Source organism: Rhineura floridana, chromosome 21 (assembly GCF_030035675.1).
Source record: "Rhineura floridana isolate rRhiFlo1 chromosome 21, rRhiFlo1.hap2, whole genome shotgun sequence".
In the NCBI taxonomy this organism is placed as follows: Eukaryota; Metazoa; Chordata; class Lepidosauria; order Squamata; family Rhineuridae; genus Rhineura; species Rhineura floridana.
In genome coordinates, this window is record NC_084500.1 from 1,302,181 (window position 1) to 1,321,069 (window position 18,889).

Consider the following 18,889-nt stretch of genomic DNA (forward strand, 5'->3'; position numbering starts at 1 on the left):
CTCCTATGCATTACTACTTAAGAGCCTGGCTTCTGGGTCAGGCCAAAGGCCCATCTAGTCCAGCATCTTGTTCTCACAGTGGTCAAGCAGATGACCCAAAAGGGAAGCCTGCAAGTGCAAGAGCGCTTTCCCTATTTGTATTCGAAGTGCCTCCCACAGTGAGGCAGAACATAGCCATCATGGCTAGTAGCCATTGCTAGCGGTATCCTCCATGAATTTATCTGATCCTCTTTTAAAGCCTTCCAAGTTAGTGGCTATTACTGTGTCTTGTGGGAGTGTATTCCATCGTTAAAACTACACATTTGTGTGAAGAAGTCCTTCCTTTTGTCTGTCCCGAATCTTCTAATATTCAGCTTCAATGGATGTCCTGAGTTCTAGTACTGATGGAGGAAAACCTCTCTCTGCTCACTTTCTCCATAGCATGCATAATCTTATACACTGCTATCATGTCCCTTCTTACTCACCTAGTCTTTTTGAGACAAGGCAACCAGAACTGTACAAAGTGTTCCAAGTGTGGTCTCACTGCAGATTTGTATGATATTATGATGTCGGCAATTTTGTTTTCAGTTCCTGTCCTAATGAATTCCTAGCAATGGAATTCACCTTTTTTAGAGCTGCCACATACTCACTTCGTTAAATGGCAATTTCTTCCAGATCTATGTGAATATGATTCCAGTAGAGTAGCTTCTCTGTGGTCATCTCAGCAGAAACGCGAAATCCAGCTTTACTGAAACAAGTTGAAAAACTGCCAAAATATGCGAAAATCAATAGGATTTTATTGACACATTCTGCCAGAAAACTCGCTGAAATGTATAAAGTGGATGTTTCTTAGGTAATCGGACATACAGCATATTGCACTGATTCATTAGCTAACAAAATAACTGCTTCAACATACAGGGTGTTCACAACTTTACGGACAGACATACACACATACACAAATCCCTCTATTCTAACATGTAATCAAAAATAGAAAACTGGACATGGGAAATGCAGTGATTTGTGCCAGTCCTAAGTGATTTAACACGCCCCATCTTGATGCATCTTTTCAGAATCACCTTCTGCAATTATGTTAATCAAACCACACAAATGGATGAAATCCTGAATGCTTATTATTCATAATAAAAAAGGCTTTCCTCACATCCAGCTTCACTGCATCATCCAGGAGCGCTTGAAAAATGCTCATGCCACCAACTCCTCTTTACAGCTGCTCATATGACCCCATAAGACTGGCAGTTCTTAAGCTTTGCCACAGTGAGCTTCAGCGACACCTCTTCCAGCTACAGAGAATCCACCCCCAAAACACACAGCCCCCCTCCCCCCACTGTTATTTCCCTACTGATCTGAACTCCCATTTAAAGTGGAGAGACGATGGGGGCGGGGGTCTTCCTAACACGCACCATCCTAAGCCTCTGCTCCTATGCACCCTTTCTTGGAAGCAGAGCCCTTTTAACACAATAGGACTTCTCAGTAACAATTGATAGGAGCAAGGTGCACAAGTACCTGCTGACCATACACTGAATTATTATTGTTATTTGTAAAGGATTTTTCCATGATATGACATCACATTGACATTCACGACGCATCACACTGTGGATCTTAAAAACAACACAGCCACCACCTTCCGGTATGGGAGAAAGCCACGTGCCTCAGGAGAGTAGCGTGGGGCACTGCTTTTTGCTGGCAAAAGTGGTGGCTGGCAACTGATGACATACATCTTTGAGATGGCATCCGCTGTTGGAAGCGGACAAATATACGCCCCCCCCAGTCTTCTCTAGCCTGATGCCCTCCAGATGTTGTTGACTACAACTTCTTTCAGTTCCAGCCAGCACAGCTGCATGGTGCTGGGGCAGATGGGAGCACAGCTGTGCTGGCCGGGACTCATGGGGGTCGTAGTCTAACAACATCTGGAGGGCACCAGGTTGGAGAGGGCTGGTCTACCAGATCATACAAGTTAAGCAGGCCCATTCCTAGGGCTGATCGTTCAAACTGAGAATGGGTTCCCCTCCAGACATTACAGCAGGTTGAAAAGGATTTCAAGGATGCACCCACTTCAAACTGCAGGTGTAGGATTGCGGGGGGGGGGGGGTTGTCTCAGTGCTTCACCTATTAATGGCTTTGGCCTGGGTGCTTCCCTGACATGCTAGCTTTCCACATGCAGGGTTCCCCCTTCCCCCAATATGGGAGCCTTTAAACATAATTTCCCCCTTCCGCCAGCCCACACACAGTTGTGCTACCTAGAAAAATGTGTTTAGCTCAGCCTTCTCCAACCTGCAGCCGTCCACCTGTTTTGGACAACCGCCAGCAGCCCCAGCCAGCATGTGCATGTGCTGGGGCTGATGGGAGTTGTACTCCAAAAGAACTGGAAGGCTCCAAGTTGCAGAAGGCTGGTTTAGCTGATGGCGAAGATAAATTTGGTCTAGGACAAAGCAAAAACTAAAATATGGAGTGCTTCCCCAGGGCAGGCAAGCTGAACAGAACTGTTGCTTTAGAAAGGGAAAGGAAAGCAAGGATCCCCGCTGTACTCTGCTCAAATCCAGGTGGGAAAGGGGGAGGACGGCTACTTTCTCTAGCAACACTTTGTGGCACCAGAGGAAGGCCTTGCAGGCCCGATAAGCAAAGATGACTGTGAAAAAAGAATGCATCAGAGAGCATGTGGCAAATCGCCCCATCATTAAATACAGCGCCGTTCAAGGGTTTCAAGCTCATGCAACTACTGCTGAAGCTTGCGCGCTTCCATCCCGGCCTCCAAATACCTATGAGGGCGTTTGAAAGAGGCTGTTTCATAGAGAACCTGGCTCGGTGGTTGAACACTAAGACTTAAATATGACCCCATGACTCTCCCCCAAGACATTCCCAAGTGCTCCCTGAAGGGTCTGGAGAAAAGAGGTCTCGTTTGTGAGTCCCAGTATACAGTACTCTCAGAAGTCTGGTTTTCCATTGCCATACACACATAGCATCAAATCAACTAAAAGACAAATGCTTCTTAATTTAAATCTGCACCAGTCAACCTGTGCCTTTACTGGAGTGGAGAAATCTTCAATGGTATCATTATTCTGGATTCCATTTCCTGAATGAGGGGCACTGGAAGAAAGAATGAAAGAAAGAAATTGTGTTTGCCCATTAAAATAAGAGTGTATGCAAGATGATACAAATGAAATGTGAGGGGATTTTGGAGCCATCGAAGCATTATAGAGAAAGCAGGGTCAGTTCCAGGATTTGGGGGACCCTAGCAAAGGGGGTTTCAGTGGCCCCACCTTAACTTGGAAGAGGCAGGATGTGCAAGCTGAGCGCTCACTCACACTGCCCTTGGCCTTCCTGGGTGCTCCACACATCATAGATGCTGCTGCTGTTGTGGGGCTGTTGCCCCAACAAATGCCCAACCTCACTGCTCCCTTGAGCCAGCCTTCAGCAGTTATTTTAAAAACCAGACCCATAACCACATTTGAAGGGATATGAGGTCACAGGGATGAATAAAACACCTGTCAGTCCCATCCATCTCCTGCTCCTGCAAGAAAGCGCCCCAAAGTCAGATCTCCCAAGTTAAACATGGACAGACTCCAACCCCAAAGGAAAAGGAAACCCTGTACTAGGTTTGGGGGTACCTGTCCCTGCGACACCTGAATTAAACTGTGACCTCAGGGTGGGAAAACGTTTTCAACCCAAGGAAGGACTGAGTTCTCTTCTGGGGGCCATATCCCGATGGTAGGCAGGGACAGAGGGAAAAGTGGGTGGAGCAATGAATGCAAACAGGCTTGTTTCTCTCTGTCCTCCATCTGAGATGTGCAAGAGCCATTCCCAGAGTTCAAAGACACATTCCAGCCAGTCAAAAGCATTCAGGGCGCAGAGCAGGGCCAGGGAGGGGTATGTCTTAGGCAGAGGCGGTGTGGCCGTGACGGGGATGTGACTTGGGGCGAGTCCCTATTGCCGCATTCTCTGTCCTGGTGTTACCTGTATAGTACACCAGCTCATCCCATCCAGGCTTGTGCCATGCAGCATTCCGGATGTCTTCTCTTGTCTGGAGATCTTGGTAAGCTGGAAGTGTTGCGGGAGGGGGGAAAGGGGAATAATTTGGAGCAATCAGTGTCTTGAGGTCCACCAGCACCTTCCTCTCAAACACAGCAGAATATCATAAATAAAGTACCTGAGGGCTGATCTCATTAAAACCCTAAAGAGCTTTTTAATCATTATTAAAACCCTATCTTAATAATGAGGTTCATTAAAATCTCATTAAAACCCTAAACAGACCCTTCCCCACGGACCCTCGGAAACTGAAGTTCTACGAGGAGGCAAGGACCGTCTCCGCAGGTTCACAAGCTTCAGTTTAACTAAACTGCTTGCCGTGTACTATTGGAATGGAGAGAGGGGGAATGCAAACTCTTCATTAAAGAAGAAGGCATGCCCCTACTCCTGCACAGTTTGTTCCCATGCCTGAGTAGATCATGCTCTGGCCTTTTCCAGGAAACCTCTTTCTGACCACAGAGAGGACCTGCTACCTCCCTAGAGCGTAAAATCAAGGAGCACCCTAGGATAGCTTCATGGGACTTCACTGTTCCTCTTTCATATATGGTGTATGTGGACAATGCTGAAGCAAGGTGCACGCTCCTGAACAGTCCCTACAGGAGTACTTAAGACTGTCTGTCCTGGAGGAAAACTCTTTCCCAACTGCAAATGCTGCAATCTGAGCATGAACAAAGCCCAAACCTTCCCTAGAAGGCCAGTTCATTTCCGGACCCAATTCAAGGTGCTCATGTAAGTGTTTAAAGCCCCAAACGTCTTAGGCCTCAAATATGAAAGACTACCTCCTTCCCTAAAGACCCTATTAAGATCAGCAGAGGGGGCTCTCTTGATAGTTCTTTTGCCCTCAGACTTTGGGGGGTGGGGGTATGGCCCAGGAGAGGGCATTCTTTGTGGCAGCCCCTAAGCTGGAACTCTCTCCCCACCACTATACAGTTTTCGGCAAATGCTTCAGTCACACCTCTTTAAACTGGCCTTTTGACACCTGAGATGTTCGTTTTTAAGATCCACCCTATTTTTGTGATTGTTAAGTTTTCAAATTGTTTTTAAGGATGTATTTTAAATGGCTATATCCCACCCTGGGACCTCAGGGTGAAGGGCTGGTGATATGTTAATCATAATCATAATAAAATGATGATGATGATGAAATCATTGTCAAGCTGATTTTTTATGTAGGGGCTGAGCTAGAGCAGCAGCAAGATGCACTCCTAGGGCAGACAGGAAGCTGCCTAAATCTGAGCCACATCACTGGGCCACTTAAACTGTCCGCAGTGACTGGCAATGTCTCTCCAAGGTTTCAGGTGGGATCCTTCTCAGTCCTTCCTGGAGATGCAGCCAGGGACTGATCCTGAGACCTTTTGCTCTACCACAGCCATTCTGCAAACTTCAGCCCTACCTACCCCAAAGGTGATGAACCATGTACAGCTGACCAATCTGTGAGAAAAAGCCACCGACAGCTTCTTTGTCATCCTGCCGGAAACGAATGGCACGGGCCCTGGAAGTAAGAAAATGGGTCTTTACGAATAGGACATGAGGGCTAGAGCCAATATCATCACAAAGGTAGGAGTAAGAGTGCCTTCTAGAATGCAGCAAGGAGCTATAGCCCCTCAGCATTCAGAGCTAGAGAAACATTTCAAATGGCTAGAAGCCCACATCAATTTTTAGATAAAAGACAGCTGCGTTGGGCCATAGGGGGAAAAATGAAGAAGACACATTAGGTTTTACCTTTATAAGACCAGCCAAAGTATCACAAAAACATGTGCAAGCTTTTGAGATCTCCAAAAGCTTTATCAACAAAGTAAGGGAAGGAAAATGAAAATCTTGGCTGAGTCTGACAAGCTGCAAGAGTCTGCATCTGTTGGGTCTTAAGGCACAATTTGAGTGGAGGTCACAGACATCCAAATGAGGGCCTTAAGTGCTACAGAGGTATCAGGTTTTGCTTTCCACCTTTGCTAACATAAAGACTAATTTGTTTCTCTTTATTACTGTTTTCCACCTATCAAGGGATCCGTGTGTTTCACCTACAGACGGAGATATAACAGCCAGTTCTTCTGTTTCCAGGGATGGCTTTGTTGCAGCCTAATACCCCCATAGCACCAAAATGTCTGCTACCTCCTCTCAAATTCTGTCCTAAGACTGTCAACAGATGCAGATTCATGTCGTTACCATCAGTCAACATTTGTTTACCACCTGATGCAGAGTTCTGGTGAACTCTTCATGAGACTCACTGTTTGGAAGGCACTTCTCAAGAGATTATGATCACTCATTCCCTGCACTTTGTGGCAGCAAATGCTACAAAACTGCGTATGAACATATGAAGAGCCTGACTGCTGGATGAGGCCAAAGGGGGCCCCATCTAGTCCAGCATCCTGTCTTCACAATGGCCAGCCAGATGTCTCTGGGAAGCCTCGAAGCAGGACCTGAGTGCAAGAGCACTCTCCCCACTTGTAATTCCCAGCAACTGGTATTCAGAAGCACTCTGCCTCTATGCTGGGGGCAGCGCATAGCTATTGTGGCTAGTAGCCATTGATAGTCTTATTCTCTATGAATCTGTGTAATCCCCTTTTTAAGCCACCCAAGATGGCAGCCATCACTTTCTATAGTTCCTTTTGTCTGTCCTAATTTCCCACCATTCGGCTGCACTGGATGGCCTTAGGGTCCTAGTATTATGAAACAGGCCTATCCTTTTTCCCTATACCATGCATGATGTATATATCCAGGATATTTATAACCCAACCTTCATCACACTGGATCCCAGGGTGGGATGCAGTGACCTACAAAACAGGCCCCATCTTTTCTCAGTTCACAGATGAGGAACTGAGGTTAAACCTGGTCAGATTTTTTTACACATATTAAAAAAACAACACCTAGTGTGTATATGTATGCTTTCAATAAATAGCAAGCCACAGACTGATTTTATGAGTAATTTATGCTCATCAGGAGACACCCCCCGACACCATTTATTCCTGAAAAGCTGCAACCCCCTTTCCCCTCCAATTTTGTTTTGTCAGTGTGCAACTCTGACATTTATTTTTCCCATGGAGGGGGTGGGTGTCTGCCTCTCGGGTGTTCACCCTTTGTGTGTGTCAACAAACCCAGTTAATCAAACAAGTGATGAGATCACGGTACAGAACAACACAGCCATAAGCTGGAGTTCTTGGTCCTCACCTTGTTCATCTGCTCTGAAAAACAGTCTTGTGCTTTGGGATGGTGCATTACAACAGTCCTTGTACCTACTCCTCTCCAGAGTCAAGTTCAAGGAAAACCAGTTCAGCAGGTTTGCAGCAGAAGCCAACTGTGCACAGCACCAACTGGCCGGCTGCTATGGCATCATGAACCCACCTCCTCCCTTGTTCCCAGAGTGATTAGAAAAATTGTGTGTCTGTTTTCAAAAAATGCTCACAGAATTATTCAGTTAAACAGTATGGAAGCAAATGTGTTATTTTTAAAAATAACAAAAAGAAAGAGGGTTACTCTGATGACTGAAAGTGACCTGGAATCACCGATAAGGACATCTAACTTTAACAAAGTAATGGGAGGCTCAGCCCATCGGAGACGAAAAATGGCAACTACTGTTTTTATGTACATTTGTACACACTCTTACAGTGCTATCACACAAGAAACGCAATGCCTACAGTGTAGATAATGAACCTCTGGCTGGTGGCACTTTTTCATTTGGCCCGTGGCCTCCCTTCCTCTGTCCCTTCCTTAGCTCTGCCATGGCTTCCTTTTCTGCAGTCAACACCCTGAATTCAAAGGAAGAATCTTCCTTTGCAGACATGGCTTGAATCCAAACTGCTCCTGCAAAGAAAGAAAAGAAAGAATCTGGAGTGCACTCCTGATTCTTTCCATTCACGTTATATTATTATATTATATTATATTATATTCTGCAGCAGTTCTGTGATACCATGAAATTGATAAGTGGCCGGCTCCACCCATCTGACAGAGTGGCCTGCGGGGACTGCTGGTCGGATCCTATGCCTCACTGCTGGACTACGATGTCACTCCTAGTGCAGTGAGGGATACTTACCAGTAGTTGCCCCATTCAATCATGGTTCCAGGCTGAAAGAAAACAACAGAGGATGTGACTAGATTCTAAGAGCATAATAGTTCTTCCTATTTCCCCCTGAGCACCCCTCCCCCTCCCCCTGGATTGGGAAGCTAATGTGGGCTGCACCTCGAGCCTCCAGAAACTCCTTTGGATTCTATTCAGTAAGAAAAAAGATGTCTCAGTCCAAAAGACATGGCCCAGTGTACCAATCTAAGGCTGAACTCCTAGACACCCTTTATAATGTCTCAATTTTCATTGCCAACAGTTGTTGACATTGTTAAGGAGCATGTTTGCTTCTGTCAGAAATATTATATATACTGAACACAATGGACTTGCTTCTCAGTAAAAATGCGTAGGATTGCATTGTTAGGGAATGTAGCCACTTCTCAAGGCAAAACTTTCAAGAGGAAACAAGCAAGGCACTGAAAGAGTTTTGCAATGTGCTTCCAGCGGTTCATTTCCCGCAGGAACGAACCTGCCATCTTCTTACCTGCCAGCTGGATTATCTGAACAACCATCAAGGGCAGCCTGACAAAAATTTTACAACTGGAATACAGGGCTTGATTTGTGAATGTCTGAATTTCCCTTGGTAACAGATGGACTACTTTCTGAGATGGAGGTGAAGAGAGAGGTGTGTGTGTGTATATGTGTGTGTCTGTACACATATATATAAAATGAAGCACATTATATAGATATAAAAAGGCACTCACTCTAAGTTGATAAGACCTCAGTTCATAGATATTGGGCCCTGCCCTGGCAACAGGCTCGTTCCAAAAACTGAACTCCAACAGCAGCTGATTCTTGCGAGAGAGAAGCATGTTTCCTCTTGCTTTGCGAAACTCCATGAACCCCTAAAATTAAAATAAAAAATCTAGAAAGAATCCTTACAATTATAATAGGAGGACATTACATGTTTTTATACGTATAAAAAACCTAGTTTATGCTTTTTCTGCATGGACATTGACTGTGTATATCATGAAAAACTATGGTATGCTTTAAAAGAAATGGGGGTGGGGTGGGGACAGCATCTGATTGTCCTGGTGCGCAGCTTATTCTCTGGACAAGAGGCTACTGTAAGGACAGAATATGGAGAAACCGATTGGTTCCCAATTGGAAAGGGTGTGAGACAAGGGTGTATTTTATCATCCTATTTGTTTAATCTATACGCAGAACATATCATACAGAAAACGGGATTGGACCAAGATGAAGGAGGTGTGAAAACTGGATGGAGAAATATCAGTAATTTAGAATATGTAGACGATACCATACTACTAGCACAAACCAGTAATGATGTGAAACGAATGCTGATGAAAGTTAAAGAGGAAAGCACAAAAGCAGGTCTACAGCTGAACGTTAAGAAGACTAAAGTAATGACAACAGAAGATTTATGTAACTTTAAAGTTGATAATGAGGACATTGAACTTGTCAAGGATTATCAATACCTTGGCACAGTCATTAACCAAAATGGAGACAATAGTCAAAAAATCAGAAGAAGGCTAGGAGTGGGGAGGGCAGCTACGAGAGGACTAGAAAAGATCCTCAAATGCAAAGATGTATCACTGAACACCAAAGTCAGGATCATTCAGACCATGGTATTCCTGATCTCTATGTGTGGATGTGAAAGTTGGACAGCGAAAAAAGCAGGTAGGAGAAAAATCAACTCATTTGAAATGTGGTGTTGGAAGAGAGCTTTGCAGGTACCATGGACTGCAAAACAGACAAATAATTGGGTGTTAGAATAAATTAAACCAGAACTGTCACTAGAAGCTAAAATGATGAAACTGAGGTTATCATACTTTGGACACATCGTGAGAAGACATGATTCACTAGAAAAGACAATAATGCTGGGAAAAACAGAAGGGAGTAGAAAAAGAGGAAGGCCAAAGAAGAGATGGATTGTTTCCATAAAGGAAGCCACAGACCTGAACTTGCAAGATCTGAACAGGGTGGTTCATGACAGATGCTCTTGGAGGTCGCTGATTCAGAGGGTCGCCATAAGTTGTAATTGACTTGAAGGCACATAACAACAACAACAACATGCTTTTTCTGCCTGGACATAGAGAGCTCAATACTGAAAGGGCACCAAATCCAAGCATATATCTTGGTTTGATATATATATAAACTTATATATCAATTCTGGGACTCCTTGATGATGGACAAACTCTTGCAATAAGTATTGTTAAGTTCGAGGGGCAAAGGAAGATTTCTTTTATGCAGGATTGCCATCAGTACACAACTGAATTACTTCCAACCAACCAACCAAGAGAGAGAGAGGCGGACAGGCGATTTTAAAAGCAGAAAACGGCATTTCAGTCAAGTTTGGAAAGATGCATTAATCCTACAAGGATGCAGTTAATCACGGAGAGGGAGAGGGAGAGAGGGAGAGGGAGAGAGGGAGGGAGAGGGAGAGGGAGAGGGAGAGGGAGAGGGAGAGGGAGAGGGAGAGGGAGAGGGAGAGGGAGAGGGAGAGGGAGAGGGAGAGAGAGAGAGAGAGAGAGAGAGAGGTATCCAACCAAGTTCTACTGAGCAGACCCATCAACAGTAATGAACCTAAGTTAGTCATGTTTATTACCTTCAGTGGGTCTAATCTGAGTAAGACTAGCGTTGGCTACAACCCATATTTATTATAGTGACTAACAAGGTAAAGATATAGCACCCTTTGATTCACATCAGAGCAGCTAAAGAAGGCAAGAGCCAAATGTTTTGTTTCAAAACTTCAGTATCTGTTTTGTTAGTCACTGTCACAAATAAACAAGATTGCATGTATGTGTGTACATATATATAAAAATGTTATATGATATTGATTAAAATGTGTAATTTGTATTTTGAATTAGCGGGGTGGGGAAGGGAGGGTTGTTTGCTTTTGCTGTGAAATGGTGACATGTTAAACACAAACACACACTTTTACTTTCTCCTTAAACAAACGGTATAGAACACTGTGGAAGCGTAAGTCAGTGGCTGGGACTCCCAAGGCTGTCTTGCGGGGCTGGATGACCAGGCACAGTTTAAACTTTAACCAGAACTGGGCAGCCAATTACCTGAAGCAGCTCTGAAACTGTGGAAAGTGTGTCGACATAATGCAATATTGGCAATATAATTAAAGTGACCCAGAGACTGGACCAGCTTCCTGAGGACAACATTTTATGGTAGCAGCCAGTCTCTGTGACAATTTATAGTAGACTAAGCCTGGAGGCAGATGGAGTAGATAGACATAAGAACATAAAAAGTGCCCGGCTGCTGAACCAGGTCGTGGGAGCCCATCTAGTCCACCATCCTGTTCTCACAGTGGCCAAACAGATGCCTCTTTTGGGAAGCGTGCAAGCAGGACCTGAGCGTAACAGCAACTCTCCCCACTAGTGATTCCCAGACCTCTGTTTAGATTTCTATATAGAAGTTATACAGCCCAATCTCATGTGAAATTAGGCACACCTAAGCCCACTGCAGTCAAAGTGCTTAGGCCCATCTAACAGCATGTCGTCAGGCTGACAAAGTCCCACCTTCTTTACCTGGCCTTACCTTGTCATGTCGAAGCTTACTCATGACTTCCTGAAGGGCTGGATAACCTCCCTCGTACCGCCAGAGATGGACTGCAATGAAAAAGGAGGAGATTTAAGACTCCCCTTCTGAAGACAGTGAGCTTCCAAATGGCCCCTCAAACCTCTGCTTCTTCCTAGCCCACTCCCACCTCCCATTGTTGTTTCACCCACACCTTTCCTTCCATTCCTGGTGGCCACCAGCGCACCTTTTGCAGAACCCGATGTGGGCCATTAGCCCTCTCACTTCCTTTCGGTGCCTAGGAACACAGGATGCTGGTTTACACTGAATCCATCTAGCTCAGTACTGTTTTCACTGCCTGTCAGTGGCTTTCCCGGATTTCAGGCAGGGGTCTTTACCAGCTTTAACCTTCAGATGCCAGGGATTAAACCTGGGACCTTCTGCATTGAAGGCAGATGCTCTGCTGCTAAGGTACAGCCCTTCCCCATCAGCTCTGGGAGATCTCAACTCAGGGATCTTCCAGGAGGCAATCTGGAGATCGTTTGCCACCATTTCTTCCTTGAAATGCATCAATTAGCCTCCAAGCACCCTCTTTGCTCCAAGCCCTCTAGTTTACTGATTGGTCACTGCCCTTCCCTACATCTACACAATTCCTTTCTCAACCAGCAGAAGACTCAAAGGGCAAACAAAAAAGGCAAATGGGACAATCCTCTAGGGAATATCTCCTATGCAAGTCCCACTGAAATGGGAAGGGCAAGAGGCACAAGTGGTTGCAAACCACTTAGATGTTTTCTGGCCAGTAAGTGGTATATAAATTTTGTTAAAGAAAAACTAAAATAAATAAAGAGCAACGTAGCTCCTCCACAGACGCACTTCTAAAGGTTTTACCAGCAAGAGGGAGAGTGCAAACTGTGACTCAGTCACTCATTCCTCTCTGATAGTGACTCTGAGCCAGCATTATCTGCCCAGGAAGTCTCATAGACCATGAACTGGCCAGAGTGCCCCCTGAATCAGCCAGTTTAACGGGAACTCCATGAAGACCTCTCTAAGGGTTTGGCGGAGGGGTGCTTTCAGACCTGGGAGTGGCCACTCAGAAGGTGCCTGAATCAGCCGGCCAGCCACCCAAGAGCGTTTGCTCTCCTGAACAGCTGCTGGAGGAAGCAAAAGATGCCATCTGAAACCATTCAATGGTGCGCAGTGGCTGGGATCAAACCAGAGCAACACCCCTTTAAATTCCTTGCAGCCTTGCTTGAAGTGTTGGAATAGGAAATATGCACAGCTTGTAATGACTAGAAGCCATGTATTCAGAGTTGTGGCCCGAGCCTGTGGAACTCCCTCCCAACTGAGATGAATGGCACTTACTCCCAGGTAAGTGTGTCCTGGATTGCAGCCTAAGCCTTTCTTGTTCTAGAGGGCATTTTAAGTGATGTTTAGTTACTTTACGATTGAATGTTCTGGTTTTGTATGCACCACTAGAAACGTGAGCAATTTAGCGATATAAAAATGTCTTAAATGAATAATATATGGGTTCCACTGGGCCTTTGGATTTTGCTGGATTTTGCCTGTTGTCTCTGGGAATCCTCCTAGGTCCCACAGGGCTTGATCCTAACTCGTTGACTGTTACTGGCTCTCTACTCTCTGTTGCTGGTGTTGGTTGCCCTCTGCTCCCTGGACCTTGGCCCCCACCCTATAGCCTGCCTGGAAGAGAGCACCCGTCGCAAGCACACATCACTGGCACAGTCGCACATTCTGTTGTACGTCTCATCTCCTACCAGCCTGATCTTGCTCTCCATACCACGTGTTCCATGTCCCCACCAGTGTACATGGATAGTCCTTCCCCTCGTAGATCTTTGGCAGCACCTCTTGACTTAAAAAGAAAAAGAAAAAGGGAACACAATGACAGCAGCCATTCCATCAGGCTCGAGGAGGAGGAGGGAGATGAGATGGACTCTCCATCAGCTATGCTGAAGATCAGCAACTTTTGGCTCCTCCTCTCCTTGAAATCTTTTCATTCCAGCCGAAAGTTCATTGCAAGAACTCTGTAACTTAAGGAAATGGTGTCTGTGTTTGCTTCTTCCCTCCTTCCTCTCAATACCTTTTCCTTTTGTGTTGTGTCTTTCATAGGTCTGAAGGCAAGGACTGTATTCCTACTGACTTTTTGGGACACAAATGCATTCAATAAATAAAAAAATACCACCCTGTGTGATGTTTCCTTTGCTATGGCTGACCCTCAACAAAAGCCCAGCCTGTTTTACTAAATGACCTTGTGAAACATTTATTTATTACATTTATCCTGCCCTTCCTCCCAAAGGGCTCTCAGGTTGGTTTGGGAGCTGCAACTGGTGCCAAATGCTGCAGCCTGGTGACTACGGGGCACTGGTCACTGACTACATGTAACACCTGTGTTGAGGGTAGATCTTGCTGGATGCAATGAAAAGTTTGTATAGGATTACTAACTAGTAAGGCTCCAGATCCCCAAACTATCCCATACGACATCTTGACTTACCAAAGATTGTTGTAGGCTTCCAGGCATTCCGGTTTGACATTGTGAACTGAAACAGGAAAAGTCAACATTAAAGGTTGAGAGAAAGAAAAGGAAGGAAAGAAAAAGCATGCAAGGGAGAAATATTACAATATAAAAATGGCAACTCACATTGTAATTTATAAAGGCTACTGGTCTCCCCTTTGGCTAAGAGATTGGAGTGAGCATCTTTCCTGGGATCAACTTTGCGGACAAAGAGCGATTTCAACCAGCTGTCTTCCCGAGATCGGTTATCTGACGAGACAAGGCCCCTGCAAGTGAACAAATAGCAGTCAAAGAAAAGCACCATTCTAGAACTTGTGTAAGCTTCATTCCTGTACAAATTTTTTCAGGACTGAGGAGCCGAACAGCAAAGAGCAGATTTGTGGCGAGCCTCCCAGCTACTGCAAGGTATTTTCCACATTATCTTTGGAATGTGCGCAGTTCACCTGCCTTCAATTCAACATGACTAAAGATATCTTGGTTGACTAATCTTATGAGTTTGACTCATTAATAGATAAACAGAGCAATCTTATGCATGTTTATCCAGAATTAAGACTCACTGTGCTCAGTGGGGCCTACACCAAGGTTAGCGTGCACTAGATTGCAGCCTAAATCTGCAAAATCTACATATTATTAAAAGTTCTAAAGAAAAAAGGATATCCTTTGCGGCTTTTTAAAAAAGATGTTGCACACTTTAGAAAAGGCCCTTCTCTCACACAAAGCCTGGAAGGTCACATTTTGCCAATTCCATTTGCTTGTATAACAACTTGTATTAAAAAGCGGTTTTAAAATCTGCTAACCGACTAATCAGGTGGCAACTTTTTAGTCAATCAAAATATTTTTAATCAATTAATTTAATCAATTATTTGACTACTAGAACTACTTCCAACCCGTACATTGAAAACCATTTTCCATATCCACTTCATGTGTCTAAGAAAGGTATGGTTTCTGGGCAGACAAGTACCTCTCTGTTTTTTACAAATTGACCCACCTCAATTATAGACCTCAAATACAGAGACCATTTTGGTTGGTTGTAATTCATCCAAATGTTCAATACTATACATCTGAGTCTGAATAGAGACAATGGTTTCCTTTATTATTATTGTAAAAAACCTCTAAGTGGTTTACCAAAAACATTAAAATTACCAATAAAAGTTAAAAAGAAGTAAACATTTTAAAAATAATTAAAATGGCAACAGACTAAAAAAGATTAAAACACATCACCATTTATGTGTCTGGATAGCCTTGCCTAAACAAACAAGTTTTAAGCAGGCGCCAAAAGGAATACAGCAAAGGTGCCTGCCTGATGTCAACAAGCAGGGAGTTCCAAAGAGCAGGTGCCGCCACACAGAAAGAAAGATTTCTTACAAGTGTGGAATGAGTATTATCCGAACAAGGCCAGTTCCAGAGTGCTCAAGTGGGCACATATGGAGATGTTAGTTTACTTGGTAATGCTAAAATAAATGTGTTATCACCAATCACTGCCCCTGAGTAGAGATGTTTTGCATACATTTAACTCTAGTTGAATTGTTAGATTGTCCTTTTCGTATTCTACAGTACGGCCCCACTCATATGGCGGGTTACGTTCCAGACCCCTCCTTCAATAAAATGGTGCCCGACACCCGGAAAATGCCGTAAAAGTGGAACAAGCACCGTATGAGTGGGGCCTTACTCTAATTTTAGCCACCGTATTAGCGGAATGCTGAAACATGGGCTGCCAAAACGCAGGGCCCTGCTGTATTCCCATCGTATCCCATTCACGTGAAATGGGCTCTAGTCCACAAAAGCTTATACTGTAATAAACGTTTGTCAGTTTTCAAGGTGCTGCAACACAACTTTTTTTTTTTAACAGACTAACATGGGTGTCCCTCTGGAAAATGAAATTAGCGGAGTCCTTCTGTTGGGGAGGTGGTTTGGAAGGCAAAGCCATCGTGGAGCTTCCTTTTAATCAAAACTGGCGCAGAAAGCGGTGTGCAGAAACAGGTGTTGTTCAAGACTCATGTAGTCTTTGCATGCCTGCTGATTAATTGGGACGAGGGGATTTTAAATCTGTGTTTTCAGCCATACTTATAATACCCAAATATTCTCAGTGGCACAATTGTGCAGTGTGATACAACAAGTAAAAAGCAACAATGAAGCCAAAAGACATCCGCCCAACCTCCAGGCTGTGTCTCATTTCCCACCATTTGCGACCTGGACCGCACGTAGCCTTATCTTCCCTGAAGGTCCAGGGAGGATTATGTGATGTTGACATGGCTTGCTGACGGTAAAAGTGCACAGCAAGTGCAAGTCCTTATGCACACACGAGCAGATTCTCTTCCGAGGGTCCAAAAAGAAGGCCCGCAAGGTAGCTTGGGGCCAAATGGTTAGCGTGTCAGACTATGACTTGGGAGAAGCCAGGGTCCAAATCCCCACTTGGGCCATGAAGCTCGCTGGGTGACCTTGGCCACAGGTCACTGCCTCTCAGCCTAACCTACCCCGCAGGGTTGCTGTGAGGATAAAATGGATAGAGAGAGAACTACGAGAGCTCCTGGAGGAAAGGCAGAATATAAATGCGATAATGAATAAATAAAGTGGCTTACAACACAGTATCAATACTAATGCAGCATGGGGAACGGAAAGGCAGGCGGGGTGGTGACGGCGCCTCTACCCTACATGTGGCAGCCTAATTTAGATGGGAGGTTTAGCCGGGAGATTCATGGGGTGACCCCCCTCCACCCCATTATTTATTTGACATTTATATTCCCCCCCTTTCCTCTTCCAAAGAGCTCAAGGTGGTGCACACACGTGGTTCTCCCCCTCCTGAATCTATCCCCACAACAACCCTCAGAGGTAGGTTAGGCTGAGAGGCAGCAACTGGCCCAAGGTCACCCAGCGAGCTCCGTGGCAGAGCAGGCATTCGAACTTTGGTCTCTCCCAGCCCTTAGTGCGGCGCTGTAACCATTACACCACACTGTCTCTCCAATAATTTTATTTATGGTATTTAGAGCCAGCCCTTCCCTGGGGGGCCATCCTGGCGCCTTTGAGGCGGAAGCTAACAGGCTGCACACCAGTGCCCCCCCTTCTGCCCCCAAAAAGTATGGGGGGAGGGCGGCGACCCCCTTCCCTTATTAGTGTGTGGGGTTAATAATGGGGGGATGTGAGGCGGGGCTCGCCCATGTCCCCCCCCAGCCCACCCCTCTTCTGAGGGGCTGGGTGGAGAAGGGGCTATCAGTCATGTGATTGGGCAGGAGTGGAAAGGGGGGGACCCCCTTCTCCCTCCCCCACCCCAATTGGGGGTGACCCCCACCTGACCAGCCCGTGACCTTGAGGGGGAGGGAGGGAGCGCGCGCAAAAGAAGCGCCCCCCCCGGCCTGCCCTTCCCGCCACTTTTCCCCGCGCGGCTCCCGCTCACCTGAGGAGAAAAAGGCGGGAACGGCCCCCCTGCGCTGGGAAGGGGCGGAGGCGGCCCGCGCTGCCCCGCAGCAGCGCCCCGGCCGCCATCTTGACCACCTCGAGCTGGGGGAGGCGAGGGGAAATGGGGGCGCAGTGCCCCCCAGCAGCCACTAGGGGGAGCCCCCTTGAGGGATGAGCCCGAGGAGCGGGGCGCGGAGGGGCAGAGCCCTCGCCTCGCCGGCTGCGTGCCGAAGGGCCGGTCCCACACGCGTCTGGGCAGCACGGGGTAGCGGCCGCTGCCCGCCCGGCGCCTCAAGCGTCCCCTTCCTTTAAAGCAACGCCAGATAAGCAGAAGGAAAAGGGCCTGAGGCAAATCGCCTCTGTGCATGGACAGAGCACTTTGTCACAAAGGGGGCGGCACGGACTAGGCTCTTAGGCTCCTGTGGTGTATGCAGAGGGCTTGTGTCCCCCCCCACAGAAAGGGTTTTCTTTTTTGTGTGACTTTATTATTATTTTCAAAGGGAAACAGAGCAAACCATGAAAAGAGCTGGAAATGGCACTCGTCGTACAAAGACTTCAGTCTGAGAGGAGCTAAGATACAACCCCAAACAGCAAAGTTTATGCCGTGATCCCCAAGTTTGAAAACACATTGGAAACATTTCTGTTGTTGCCAGATTTATTTGACAAAAGTAATTTTAGAAACATCACCAGTCGGTTGTGAACGTATATTTGTATTTCTTTCCTCTAGCCACGCGTCAGTGTCGTGGGTTTTGATTTAAGGCAATTGACCATGCCCTATGATAACAATAAATGAAACTGGCCCGCTTGAGATCCTTACCAAATCTGGCAAAAGCTCCTTGTGCAAGAGCCTTGTTTTATAAAGCTGCATTCTCCCCCATAAACTGGGTAAGCGAATTAAAAGTGCCTCTAGGACAGGTCAACTCCAACTTTTGACACACACACACACACACCAGTATATCACTGGAAAACATAAGAAATTTGAAATCTGGAATGGCAAAATAATGTTGTGATGAATGGCACTGATAAATTTAGATTCTAGCCTTGCAAAATAAAAGCAACATATGAACCTGCTTCAAGCCATGAGCCTGATGTGGGCACTCTGTTGTGTGCGCAGCTCACTCACCTGATACGCTTCTAAGGATGACAAATGAGTTAAAACCGCTTTGTCCATTGTTCCTGCAGCACCATCTTTTTCAGCATTTCAAAGCACATTGACTGCAATCCGCAGGTCTGTCCACTGATTTTCAACTAGATTACCGTGACTCCAGATTACAGAACGATGACCCATACAAACAAGGCAGTCTGTTTGTTAAACTCTAGGAGTGGCAATGATTTTGAAAAGCACCCTGGAATCTGTGAAAAGCAAACCTTTTGCCACAAGATGCTCATCCATAAACTAGCATCCGTCC

General features: G+C 45.8%; 2 protein-coding genes across 3 annotated transcripts in view; both read right to left on the reverse strand.

Moving 5' to 3' along the window:
* Positions 1 to 18,889, reverse strand: part of CCT6A (chaperonin containing TCP1 subunit 6A) — a 182,096-nt gene that overhangs the window by 39,098 nt on the left and 124,109 nt on the right. The gene's annotated exons all lie outside the window — the stretch shown is intronic.
* NIPSNAP2 (nipsnap homolog 2) lies at positions 755 to 17,722 on the reverse strand. The gene is made up of 10 exons (XM_061604925.1): positions 17,479 to 17,722; positions 14,214 to 14,353; positions 14,067 to 14,112; positions 13,333 to 13,427; positions 11,582 to 11,652; positions 8,776 to 8,916; positions 8,045 to 8,076; positions 5,415 to 5,509; positions 3,949 to 4,032; positions 755 to 3,081 (listed from the first exon to the last, which is right to left on the reverse strand). The coding sequence occupies exons 1-10, from the start codon at positions 17,565 to 17,567 to the stop codon at positions 3,017 to 3,019; spliced, it is 858 nt and encodes a 285-aa protein (XP_061460909.1). The 5' UTR covers positions 17,568 to 17,722; the 3' UTR covers positions 755 to 3,016.

Coding starts and splice junctions, on each gene's coding strand:
- NIPSNAP2 (XM_061604925.1), bottom strand. CDS start 17,567: ATGGCGGCCGGGGCGCTGCTGCGGGGCAGCGCGGGCCGCCTCCGCCCC. Junction 8,917..11,581: donor GTAAGCTTCGACATGACAAG/GTAAGGCCAGGT, acceptor TTTTAATTTTAG/GGGTTCATGGAGTTTCGCAA. Junction 3,082..3,948: donor TGAGCTGGTGTACTATACAG/GTAACACCAGGA, acceptor TCTTTCTTCCAG/TGCCCCTCATTCAGGAAATG.